The sequence below is a fragment of the Heliconius melpomene genome, chromosome 10, assembly GCF_056956725.1.
Source record: "Heliconius melpomene rosina isolate 202511_hmr_F chromosome 10, ASM5695672v1, whole genome shotgun sequence".
Classification (NCBI taxonomy): Eukaryota; Metazoa; Arthropoda; class Insecta; order Lepidoptera; family Nymphalidae; genus Heliconius; species Heliconius melpomene.
In genome coordinates, this window is record NC_140398.1 from 1,371,439 (window position 1) to 1,385,693 (window position 14,255).

The 14,255-nt window shown below is 32.3% G+C and overlaps 1 protein-coding gene across 2 annotated transcripts in view; it reads left to right on the forward strand.

The window, feature by feature from the left end:
• Positions 1-1,987: 1,987 nt before the first annotated feature.
• Positions 1,988-14,255, forward strand: part of homer (protein) — a 37,935-nt gene continuing 25,667 nt past the window's right edge. Inside the window, exon 1 of one of the 2 annotated variants that reach the window (XM_085190964.1) lies at positions 1,988-2,100. In XM_085190964.1, the coding sequence (XP_085047090.1) occupies positions 2,075-2,100 (26 nt within the window). In that variant the 5' untranslated portion in view covers positions 1,988-2,074. Of the gene's footprint in view, positions 2,101-3,253; positions 3,392-14,255 lie in introns of those variants that run through there. The other variant, XM_085190963.1, reaches the window with a different exon arrangement.

Consider the following 14,255-nt stretch of genomic DNA (forward strand, 5'->3'; position numbering starts at 1 on the left):
ACAAGAGAAGCAATGAAACTTTTTGATTTTTTTTTCCCATATAATATAAGGACAGAAAATTAAATAAACTTGTCTTTTTTAAATGTAATTAGGTACGCCACTGTTGCATCGAACGAGCAAGCAATTAATTCTATATTAAAATATATTCTAAAATACATCATAATCGATAATTTATGACACGAATATATTAAAATATGTCATAATAATGTTTAAAAGCGCTACTTTCAATATACTAAAGAACGCGAGTGACAGACTTCGCCTTAAGCAACACACATTGCGATCAACGTTCAATTTTTATGTAATAAACTTTCACTCTATCTCGTGATCTAGTTAAGGGACAGTTGCATAAAGTTACAAAATTTACAAAATATAATTTTTTTTAGGGTTCCATACCTTAAGAGAAAAAAATTAAACGATCACTGTTTTGTCAATCTGTCTGTATGTTTATCTTTCGAGACCATTTATTTATCGCAAGATCACGTGAAGGTGTTAAGGAGTAATTAATATTAAATTCAATTCAAAGAAAATGTCCGAAAATGGAAAATCATAGGTAGGTATATCGCAGAAAAATAATTACAAAGTTATATAATGAGAGCTATTTTGTATGAAATAAATTTAAGTTTGCCAACTTTTATAAGTCATGTACCCGTTGACTTCCAATCATAAAATTGGTACAGAACTCTCAATTGATGAATCGACTCCCTCTTGACCAGATTTTTTATTACTTAATTAAATTAATCATGTTATTACAAAAGCTTCATTGCAAAAAGCTTTGGAACAAATAAAGGTTTTTTTTGTAATGTCCGCTTTGTCAACATTTATTGGGAAAAGGGAAAGTAATTGTTACCTATTGTAATTTTTAATTGCAAATAATTTATTGTTTATAGTAAAAAATGTGTTGCAATTATTTCTTAAGAATATGTACATTGTACATATTGTTATTTTGCAAATTTTACAAGAAACAGGCCTACTAAAACTAAAATTATTTTAATTTTTTAGCTTAATAAAAATACCTCATTCTACCGAGTGGAACCGAACCCAAGGGGTGTGTCAAATACAAGAATTAGTTATTTGGACCACGGGAACGATGTCATGGATAAAGGCTTGTGTTAGAATTTATTTAAGTACTTATATATTCAGACTCTTAAAAATGTTTAATTGAACGTGTTTCTTGGTATTTTAGAATTCACCCCTAAACTGAACATAATTTTATAAACATATTTAATAAAAAATCGTATAGTTCAAGTGGGCGAAACCGCCCAAGTCAGCTAGTATGTTATATTCTTTGAAATGAGAGTTAGAATTAAACCTACAGGCTACACTTTTCATGTCATCAACGTTGCAATTTTGCCTCGACGTCTTCAACATATAAAAAAACCTAAGTAATTGTTCAAGTCAATATATATCTATATGTACTGAATATTATGATGTAACCATTATCTAAGAAAAATTGGATTATTTATGTTAACATACAAAAGTCCAACATTACAAGTTACAAGTCCTATATATGGCATCTGTTTATTTTGAGAAAAAAGTGATTTTCTATTAGAGTTAAAATAATTTTTAAGATGTTTATTTTATTTTCTAGTAAATAAAGATCTTAGTTTCGAAATATATCAAAAAATCTTTTAAATAGAGCATGTATTGGTTTTTAGATTTTTTTTACTAAAATAAGCAAGGTTTGGGACTTTTCAATTTTCAAATTCCGCCATCTAGTAAATTATAGCAAGACTAATGATAATGTGCTCTCTACCGTTGAATAGTTGAACTATTTGTTCTCCAAATGTTTGTCAGATAAATTCGATCTTGTCTATGGTTATATTGTTCCCATATGAATTTTATTTTTATTCGCGAAAATAGTATTATTTCTTAAAGTAGTATTGTTTTTAATTTAGATTATTTCTATAATTAAATATGTTATTTCATTCTGGCAATTTATAAACAGTGCGGCCATTTTATGACGGTGGCAATTTGACTCAACTCTATAGTTTATGGTGGGTCCGCCGCATGACAGTTGTGTGGGAAAAATTAAGGAATTATGAAGTAGAGTATTTTACTAATTTATTGTGTTTAAATGACAGCAGGAAAAGAAACCATGGGGTAAGTTGAAAGAACAGAATTAACATACACGCGAAAAAATCATTATTTTCTGAAAGTTCCTCTCAATTTTGAGAAAAAATCATTTCCCTTAGATCTCGATATTTTTAGGGAGGGGATGCATTTTACCAATGCGAAGGGATATTTTAGGGTTTTCCACTTAGAGTTGCTTATTTTGTTTATTTTTACGAAAACTCGACTTACTTTTTAGTCAGTAAAATAAAATTAGGAGACCTACTTTAACGTAAATTTAAGAGCACATAGTTTGCTAATTTATTTCGCAAGTTGCGGTCTAAAACGACCGAGGTGTTTGCATTTTGATTGATTGTATCTATCGACAGCTTACCTCGCTTTAAGGCCACTGGGGGACGTCGGGTCGTTACTATTTATAATATTTTCATACTCCAATGAATTTCACGAGCCAAGAGAGCAAATTAGCGCAATTGCCTTCGTTAGCCGCATACGGCGAAAATAACTCTGATATTTTTACTTCGCGAAAAAGAATGACGATTTTTAGTAAAATTTTAAGTAATCTCTTATTTAAAATATATATATATTTTATAAATTAAAACATAATGTACACAGTACTCTGTGTGTATCATAAAGTTGGTTAATTAATAAATTTGATTTAAAATGTATGTGTTATCAATTGTTATTGTTGATATGTAATTGGGAAAATGTGTGATGTACTTCATATTGATAACACTATCTACAGCTGTCATGCATTGACATTAGTTTCTTATAGGAAGTAAAATTATTCAGTTACAAAATTATTTATACATTTCAAAGACTTATAAATTTTTACAACAATATATTTATTTTTTATATATTTTTTTATTGGACTTGAAATTATAACATAGGCTGTTGTAGTGTGATAGTTATTGCTAGGATCCCTACTTGGGGAAATAAATGATTTTCATTTTGTCTCTCTGGTAACAAGACAAAGCAGTGTATTCAACACTGCTCAAAATGCAATGCCTTGTAAATTGGGCAGTGTATGAGGAGTGTCTTTCAACAGTAGGTTCCCCCTGCCTACTCTGCTATATGAAGAAAAAAATAAAGTAATATTGTAGATAATCTTATCTATGATCTTACCAACTTATGATTCAGTATTATCAATTTGCTATAAAAATTGAAATTTGTGAAAGTGATTTTTATTATTACAATGAAAAAGGTACATTATTGTTTGGCACACTTTGAGTTTTGCCATTCGAGTTTTAAATGATAAACTCAAGTTAAACCCAGTCTGAATTGTGACCACAGAAATGGAAGAACACATTGAATTTGAAAATTTGTAAGAATTTTGTTTAAATAATAATTTTTATATTAATTTAGTAACTATAATTTGTTTAGCAGTTTATGCTATTTATATTTCTGGATAAAAACTGGTATACAAAAGTAATTATATCTATTATATACCAGTTTTTTTAATGAATTTTCATTTTGGAGTTGTTTGGATTGTTGTTTGGATATATTTACTATACATATTTTGTACCACCTAGAATCCACAACCATGACTTTCAGTTAATTACATGAAAAGTTGCAAAAATGTTAACAATGAATAAATGATTCGTGAAATGTGAGGCAACTTTAACAGACCTCTCCTATATAGGCTTAAATAATATTTTATTATGATATTGTTGTTATAGCCTCAGCAAAAATATGTCATATATGAAAATTTCAACTGTCTAACTGTCATGGTTCATGAGAAGCAGTCTGCTGACAGACACTCAGATAATAGGGTCATATGGTCGGAGTAATAGGGAAATATCACATATATACTAAAAAAACTGTTCTCTGCTTTTTGTCCAAATTCATAACCCTTTTGTGTGGATAGAATTGCCTATCTACCTATTGCCCCACATGACTACATGCCCAAATGACCTTATATAAAATTTAATTTGGCCATTGACAATGTTTGCAACATGCTTATACATTATATCAAGTATTTATTTCCCTGTAACAATAAATGAACTCAATTGAATCTGACATTTTGCCTTATGCACTTTAAATTGAATGAATCAATATATGGGTCAAACATATTTGTGATAGAGCAGCTATACAAAGTAGATAGGTACAATGTGTTATAAGAAATACATGATAAACTTGAAACTGGAGAAACAGAATGTCATTTACAAACTGGCACATGTCCTGGATGAAGTAATGCAAATGGCGAAACTCAACGCAGCTCATTGCCTCATTACCAGAGCGAGGAAACGGAAATATTAAATATTTCATTTCTTCGATTGAGAATCGAACCCACAACCTTTCGCGTTTACAGTCGCACGCTTGTACCCCTGTGCCACGACTGGCCTCGTCTTCAAAGATACTTCGTTGTCTACTTTAATATTCACAATTAAATAAATTTAAAATATTAAAAAATATTTTACTTCGTTTGCCCGTTGGAGACCTTGGATGGGGATGGATTTTTTTTCATATTTTATACTTTTTTATGTTAATCCACACTTATGAAAGAAAAAAAAACGTTTTTAGAAAACAGTTTTTTTTTTTAACGTAGCGGGATTGAACCCGCGCCTCTCAGAAAGAAATATACTCGTATAACAAAACAAAACGCTAACGCTAGTCCGGCCATGTAAGTTAATGGTAATACTGCATTCCCATCTTTAATCGTCTTACTTTTTTAATTCGCTTGGCACAATTAACAACGCCTAACGTGGTTATATTGACAGGTTGCCATTGCGCTTCGAGGGCGGAAATTAAAAATTTTAGTTAAATCGACGTTTGAATATTATGTTGGTACGAGTATGTCTTAGTATCGGTTATATTGTAGGGTAGTCGAATTGAGTAATTTACTACTTGATTTAATATTTTTATATCTTGTCAAGACAAAAAACAATTATTAAAGTCGATCGATCAGTACAAATAAAATCCAAAAGTTAAAAAATAAATAATATCTTCGTCGCATTTTTAGTCGGTTAAATATACTGTTTTACGTTTACAGATCACTATTATTGCCATAGTATTTTTTTTTTGTCCAGAAATATTCCATTTGACGCGTATGTCGTGGGCAGCGTCTGACATCGGGAGAATAATTATATTTAAAATATTTTTAATTTCCCGCTCTATTCCCTCATTTTCTCGAAAACTAAACGAAAATTAGATAAGTGTTTTAATTTCCTCTGGTCACCTTGATATAGGACGGTGAGCAGAGGGAACCTATTGTTAAGGCCTAACCTAGTTTATGCGGGAAAACGCGTGAAACTGATTTGGTAGCAGTATTATATTTCTTTGAGTATCATGATATGAAAATTAGATATTATGTTCATTAAGATTGGGTAGTTTGGTTAGGTATTTGGCGTGCAGCAAAAGGGAATCAATTTTTTAAAACACTCCTTCGTATACACTTCTTGTTAAAGAAATACTGGGACACTGGACATTACATAAACGAGTAGCGCAGCGGAACTAAACGCCGCGTAAACTCTTACAAAAATCGCAAAATGAAAATTCTTTCCATTAAAAAAAATATAAAATAATGAATGGACGGATAAAAGCTTGCGCTAAAATTTATCTCAGTGCTTCAATTTGCAACGTGGCTTCATAAACAACAGTTTAATTAACCGATTGTGGTATTCTTAATCTGTTTTTCATAATTGTGCCGTCTGTGGTTAATTGTTTGATATAAAGATAATTAATATGGCAGTGAGATTAAATTAATTATTTTTTGTTTATTTCCCCGCTCCGATAGGGTAGCGCGGTGTTGGGTTCCGCCACTCAACGCGCCATGTTTCGAAGTAGTCTAGTACTCTCTGTTCATCCTGCTTATTTATAAACAGTGTTTTATGTTTTATCCCGTTACACAATCATCTCTGTTCTTACGTTTTCGCTTATGGCTTCCGATATAGATTTTTAGATTCACTTGACCTTGCCAATCCTATCGTATACTTAATACAAAATTCATATATAGCCCGGAAATTGAATTCAGTCTTTGTAAACAGTGGCGGTCCTAAAAGGTTTATGTACTTATACTTATGTATATATTTATAGATACAAGTATCCTTTTAAGTATTAATCCTTTTGGTGACAAAAGGATTCTTATATTAGTTATAGGTAGCTGTTTAGTGATAAGAAGTTATTGAAAATTGCTATACACTCAATAGTTGTGGGTTCGATTTTAAATGTTTATATTGAAATTATTTTCACTCTAGTAAAGACTGGTTCCACCATTCTACTCGCAAATTTTCGTAATTAGACAGAATATGAAAAAGGAAGTGTTTTAGCTCTACTTATAGTCTCTAAGTTCTTTCTGTGCAGCTTGCCTAACTTAACGCAGTAATTGCGTTTAATTATAATTAAAAAATATTACTCAATATTATTTTTTTTATTCGCAGTAAATGCTCAACGTAACTTCTATATTTCCTAATTCATATTACCGATTGCAACACAACATATTATAAAGTTGAAGATTTTTTCACGCTGTATCCTGCACATAGCAGGGTAGGCAGAGGGAACCTAGTGTTAAGACACTCCTTTCCACTTCCTGCCGAATTCTGGAGGCATTGCGTACACACCAGAGCGAAGAAATAAATATTTCACTTCCTCGAGTGGGGATCGAACCCACAACCGTCGCGTTACAGTCACACCCTTGTGCCGCTGCGCCACGACAGCCTCATTTCTAATTTGGTTGAACACGCTCATCTCAAGAACCATTGATAGAATTGAAAAGCTCTTGTGTAGGATAGCCCGTTTACCCAGGAAAGTTATACGTTTAGATAGGATTTTAAATATTGAACTATGGAAAGCGTGTTTTCTGGTCATATGAAATTTATATTACACAAAAATATTGAGGGTAGTTATTTTATATTTTAGATGCGTTTATTCAATTCATTTTATAAATTTAATTTATTTCTGCTTTTATGTTATGTTATGTTATGTTATGACTAGGAGGCAACAAATAACAATAAGCTGTATTACTTTTTGGTAGATAAAGGGTTTAAACATGTATTGTTTCTAATTTATGTAAAAGTCCTAAACTTTGGCCAAATAATTTTGAGCGGTTGTCTAGGTTATGTACACTTATGTTTTTTTTGATCCTACGATACGAGATTCGAACCGACACCTGTCGCAATAGTGTCCATCATTTCCTACACCTCCCCAACAGCGTATTTCTCTCGCACAAAATAATTTTACATTTATTAAAAGTACATTTTTCATGTAACCAGCGCTATACCCTGAGATCCGGCCGTTGAATCCTGCATATACGAGTTTTCTTAATTAAACCTATATTAATGAATAATACATGATTAGTAGAACAGATTACACCTGGGTTGCCTGGAAGAATCCTGCCGCAATCACCTTTAATTACATTTTTTCGTAACTCGTTTTTGGAGAAAATTGCACCAATACGTTTTTTATATGAATCGCACATCATTTGAAAGATAATCTCATAAGGAATTGGAAAATTAAGGGTTGCCAGCTCTCAGTCTGCCGCAAGTCTAGGGTTGCCTGGTTTAAACATGTCACTAAATGTTAATAATTTGCACTCATGTGTTTTTTTAATGAATTATATATCAAATTAAAGCTTATTTTTTTCTGAATACTATAAAACAGGGTTGCCTGGAAAATTCCTGCCGCAAACAGGGGTTGCCAGCGTTTGAAATATTTTATTCCGGTTCCGTTTGACTATGAGAATAGACGATGAAATGCGCGGTCTGCCTTATGTTTTAAAGTAAAATATTATATAATAGAAGGTCGATCTTAAAATCAATGTTTATTCTAATTGTTCACCTGTTAAATGATGATTTTAATCATATTAAGAACACGCAGAAAACTATTTAAAGATCATGGGGCAGAAGAAATCATCCTTATTTTTAAAGTAAAATAATGAATCTATAATATTGAGTCTTTGCAAAATCTATTTTCTAAATACTAATATTTATTTATTAATTTAAATTACCAATTTGAAACAATTAAATTATCTAGTTAAATAAATGTTTACAAATATTGATCTACTATAAACTATTAATATATATACATCATGTTCCCTTAATATAATGAAGGGTGACCATTATTGCGGATATTTTTTTTATTAATTATATTGAAAAATACATTTCAATGAACTCTCTTTCTTCGTCCTCTACTTGTTTGATTTGACAAGGCTTGCCGGAATTTTTTTATTCTCACGCAATTTTTAATAATTTGCATAGGAAAGAAATATATATAATAGAATTATAATAAACAAAACTAAGTTAGCAAAATAAATTCGAAGAAAATCCGACAGTAATGCCGACTAATAAACGCTATTTACGGTTTTTGACCAAGAGTCGGCAAATATCAATTAGTTGGCTATTTTTTACTATAGATAAACATTTTGCGGCGCGATACAAAGCAAACCAAATGCAATAAAATTATTTTCGAAGATGTATTGTTTCTAAATGCAATGAAAGTGCAGATGGCCAAATGAGTTGTTTTTGAGCATATTACTTAGTTACTTACCTTTCGTTTTGGAGTAAAGACGTTTTTACTTGACAAAAATGATGAGATGAGATGTGTTTTTTGTGCGGCAGGAGTGAAAATGCGATAGAATTTAACAAGGAATCTCTCCAAAAGTGTAAAATTATGTTATTGTTTCGCCAAAAAATGAATTTTAAATACAGTGACATTTTTTTAAATAGTGACACAATGCACAGTTATCATTTACAGTATTACAAAAAGTTAATTGTTTTAAAACAAAAATATAAAGAAGTATTTTTTAATTATTTTCTAATACGTAAGTATACTTTAATATTTAATATTATATAGTTTAATAAAATGTAGACAATTGTGGCCGTGGGAGTTGCCTCAGTTTTGATTATACTAAGTTAGGGACGTTAGTGAGTGATTACGCTTTATTATAATTATAAGAACAATTCTTTCAGACCTAAATACCTTAAAAACTATCAGCATAGACGGAGAAGTTCTTGCTAGCGACATTTTTTTATCTATATTTTTTAATAGTTTTTATTAGTTGAATAGTTTTCATTTACTTTGCAAAAACGTAAATATTCGTACCAAAAAGATGGGCGCCATAGTTCTTTCTACGGATACGGACGGCGTTGTCAAATCAAACAAGCAGAGGGCGAAGAGAGAGAGAGATTGTTTATTGAAATGTAATTTTCCACATTTTCTTAATTAATAAAAAAAATATCCGCGATAATTGTCACCTCTCATTATATTAAGGAAACATGTTGTAATTAATACAGGGTGAGTCATATTGAACTTTCCGATTTCAATAAGGTGTGTATTAAAAACAAAGCGACATGCAGTAAAAATTATTTTATTGTTTGAAAGCACATAACATGCAGTTTTAATTTAGTTGGTTTTAAAAATGATATCCTGTAAATGTCTACCTCCATTGACCACACACTGCTGAAGCCTTTCCCGGAAGTTGTCCATTACTCGTCGAGTCATATTCAGCGGAATAGCATTGATTTCTTCCGTGATTGCAGCCTTCAGTTCATCGATGGTTCGGGGACGATGCGTGTACACCTTTTCCTTCAGGTAACCCCAGAGAAAGAAATCGCAGGGGGTTAAATCAGGTGATCTCGGCGGCCACCCAACGTCACCTCGCAAAGAAATGAGATGACCGGGAAACATTTGTCGCAGGATTTCCATTGAACGCCTGGATGTATGGGCTGTAGCACCATCTTGTTGGAAACCGATGTTATCGTTGTCATGATTCTGCGTTAATTCCTCCAATTTCGGTTTCAGAAAAGTTTCAAGCATGTCGCAATACCGAGCAGAGGTAACTGTGACGACTTGACCATCTTCTTCAAAAAAATAGGGACCCCACACACCAAACTCTGCAATAGCGCACCACACTGTCACTCGAGGGCTGTGAAGTGGTCGTTCGTGTAGGTTTCGTGGGTTATTCTCAGCCCAGTATCGAAAATTCTGTTTGTTGATAGTTCCGGCGAGGTGAAAATGTGCCTCATCACTGAAGATCAAAACAGCAGTGCGGGGGATCTGCTGAATGTCGCGGCATAAATTTGTTCGTGTGTCTAAGTCTCTAACTGTTAATTCTTGCACTACCTGAATCTTGTATGGGTGAAATTTAAGGTCTCTATGCAGTATTCTGCGGACACTACTGAAAGATAATCCTAGTGAAGCGGCATGTTTCCGAACAGAACGCCGAGGGGATTGTTGAATTGAAGCCCGCACTCTATCCACATTTTCCGCTGACGTTGACGTCCTAATTCGGCCTTGTGGTCTTGTTTTTAATGCTGATGATGTTGCTCTAAAATTTGATACCCAATTTCTGATTGTTGGTCCAGTGGGAATGGGATCACGTCGACCAATAGCAAAATGTAAACGGAACGCACGCTGTGTTGTGATCACGGAGCCGCCATTTTTAATAAACTCTTCAACTACGAACGCACGATGTTGTCCCGACCAAGCCATTGCTCACACTAAAACTGCATGTCATGGCGCGTCTAATGACACCATCCCCACCCTTCTACTCCTTCCCTTCTTCGTGCAACGTCCTTCCGAAACCGGAAAGTTCAATATGACTCACCCTGTACCTTATAGTAGATCGATATTTGTAAACATTTACTTAATTAGATAATTTAGTTGTTTTAAAAGGGTTATTTAACTAAATATTATTATTTATAAAATAAATTTTGCGAAGACTCAATATTATGGATTATTATTTTACTTGAAAAATAAGAATGATTTCATCTTTAAATAGTTTTCTGCGTGTACTTAATATGATTAAAATCATCATTTAACAGGTGAACAATTAGAATAAACATTGATTTTAAGATCGACCTTCTATTATATAATATTTTACTTTAAAACATAAGGCAGACCGCGCATTTCATCGTCTATTCTCATAGTCAAACGGAACCGGAATAAAATATTTCAAACGCTGGCAACCCCTGTTTGCGGCAGGAATTTTCCAGGCAACCCTGTTTTATAGTATTCAGAAAAAAATAAGCTTTAATTTGATATATAATTCATTAAAAAAACACATGAGTGCAAATTATTAACATTTAGTGACATGTTTAAACCAGGCAACCCTAGACTTGCGGCAGACTGAGAGCTGGCAACCCTTAATTTTCCAATTCCTTATGAGATTATCTTTCAAATGATGTGCGATTCATATAAAAAACGTATTGGTGCAATTTTCTCCAAAAACGAGTTACGAAAAAATGTAATTAAAGGTGATTGCGGCAGGATTCTTCCAGGCAACCCAGGTGTAATCTGTTCTACTAATCATGTATTATTCATTAATATAGGTTTAATTAAGAAAACTCGTATATGCAGGATTCAACGGCCGGATCCCAGTCTACTAGGTCACTCTTTTATAGCGCGGTTTAATGATTTTCATCTGCCTTTTATGTCTCTCAACACTGACTGGTATTTATAGTTGGCGGTATATAAACTTGAACTGCTGACCTTTGAGTAAAAGCCGCGGCTATTTTAATTTTTTTTTACGAAAACTGAAAAGCCACTGTACATTTTCTACCTATATTCTGTACTGCTGTAGTTGTGGAAAATGCAGTAGTAGTTTTGGTTTGTTATGCAACGTGGCTGCAATTTTAAGCGGATTAAGATGAAATTGAAATGGATGATGGGTTTTGTGCCAATTCTCTGGATGTACCTATACTATATTGTAGATTGTGTAGATATACATATATATGAAGGTATTTGCGGTTATTATTTCTTTTTTTAACTTCTTATTAAGACGTATTTATTGTTTACACAAATAGGCCCTAGTGTAAAATCTATCCGTTTTCTACTTTCCACCACACGCTAGTGTTAAGACACTGCTCTCAACTTTCCACCTGTATATAAAACAATGCATGTTTAATTATGGAAGCCAAAGTCGCTTCTTTTTATCAGAGCGGGATAAATAGTATGAAGGTACTATATACATAATATATACAAATAAATAAGTTATATTATTAGTGCCAACATTTCGTCCTGCCCGCGTAAAGTGAACGTGTAGTCTAATTGGCTAGAGCGCTTAAACATGTTATCCAAGAGACTGCAGGTACCAGTCCTGCTACGTTCAGCTTTATTTTATACGGATTCACAATAGATTTACATTTAAAAATTAATACATTACACATTACAATAATTTTTTGTACACGTTATACCCAAAGTCTCGGAAATCGGAATTTGGGCATAAAGCGGAAACCGAAGTGTCTTGCCACTAGGTTTTTTCTGCCAATACTATATGGGTAATCATACATCAAGAAATTAATAAAAAAAGTTACTTTTTACCGCTTGTAAACCGAACACCAAAAAACGTGTAGATTGAGTAGAGGTCACGTGGTATTACAATAACAAATGTCATTGCCGTACTTTTAAAATTTTTGAATGGCTTTAACTTTAACAAAGAGATTCTTTATATAAAACCAAGCTATGAAAAAATCAAATAAACTATTAGTTGATTGCAAAATAATAAAAGTTGGTACATATTTTAAGACTAACAATGATTTTAGAACAATCATTCAGTTTATTTATTTTCTTGATAGTTCTCTGTGGACTGTGGCATTATAATTTTGGACCTTGACATCTTAGTTTGCACTTTCAAAAAGATGTGATATGGGTCCGCAATAAATTCACTTGTTTAATTGAAATAAAAGTTAGTAGAACTTATAAACCTACTTTGTTTAAAATTATTTATGCAATATATTACAAAGTTTATTTAATTAAAATTCAAAATTCTGAGTCTTTTTGAAGGAAATGATTAAAATAAATTTTTATTTGCGTTAAAATTGTGTTAGTTGCATTGACATTTTTTTCCATTAAAGGAAATTTGTGACAGTAAATAGTAAATTTGGAGGCCAGTCGTGGCGCAGTGGAATTTTTTCGCTCTAGTGTCGAGAAAAAGCGCGGCGTTAAGTTCCGGCACTCAACCAGCATTACCGCTTGAATTCGGTGGAAAGAAAGAAAGTGGAGTGTCTTTACATACGGGATACAGCTTGAAAAAAAGAAAGAAATTTGGCACTGGCCTATCCATTACCATTCTCTTATCTACTAAAAAATATATATATAAATAGTTAATTAGCTAATGGACGTTCTTTATAAAAATTTGGACACGCGTTCTAAGCGGCAATGCCTCGCCAAGTAATTTATAGGTACAATGGTCACATTTGCCAAATTTTTATATAATTGTTGTAGCTTTTGTTGTAAACACCTGTTAATGATTTGGAGTAAGAAGTTCTGAAGTTTAACTACTTAGTATATATTTTGATTAGTTTGTTCCCGAGTGAACAACGCGTACAAGTTCAGAAAGCCTAACTTCAGAGGGGCCACGTCTTTACGACTGTACTGTACTACTAAGATTGTTGATGTTTGTTACAAATAAATGATTCATTGGCGAGAGATGATGCTATTAAATACGTCATCTATTTCATAATTTATTTTATAGATATTTAAAAAAAATACCTATAAAATAGATTATGAAAAAAAATAAATTATACTTATATAAAAAAATCACCAAATGTAATGTATTTAAATGTTTTTATAATATATTGAAGACAATCGTAGCGCAGGGGCACAGGCGTGCTACCGTAAATGCGACAGGTTGTGGAAACGATTCGCACTCGAGGAAATGAAATATGAAATATTTTCATTTCTTCACTCTGGTAACCGGGCAAAGCGCGGCGTTGAATTCCGGCGGAAAATTGAAGTAAAGCGGGGAACCTCCGTAGGGTGCCTTCTGTCTATCTTGTAGCTTAGGTAACGACTTAACGCTAAAAACTAGTGTAGTAGTTATGTATGACATATTCAAGAATATTATAAAATTTTTGTCGCATTCAAGTTTTTAATATTAATATAGATAACGATATATTCACTACTACTTAAAAATGCAAATTAGTAAGTTAAAGTGCATTTTTCTAAAAGATGTAACAATACTCGTACAAAGTCCCACATACTATCTGCATAAAGGAATATCGTGAGCTATTGTTAGCATGCTTCTATTGGCTATTGTCTTGTATCGAATGTAATGTATGTACGTACTTTAAGATCCCACTGTGGAGAATTGAGGATAAATACCTTTAGTAACGTATGAATCATTTTTAAACAACACTGTCGTTGAGTTATTCTAATATGTAATACCTAGTTTATTATTAATATACCTATATGTGCATTTTGTGCAAATTTATTTTGTCTTATTTCTAACATGGCTATTATTATTTAGTTGA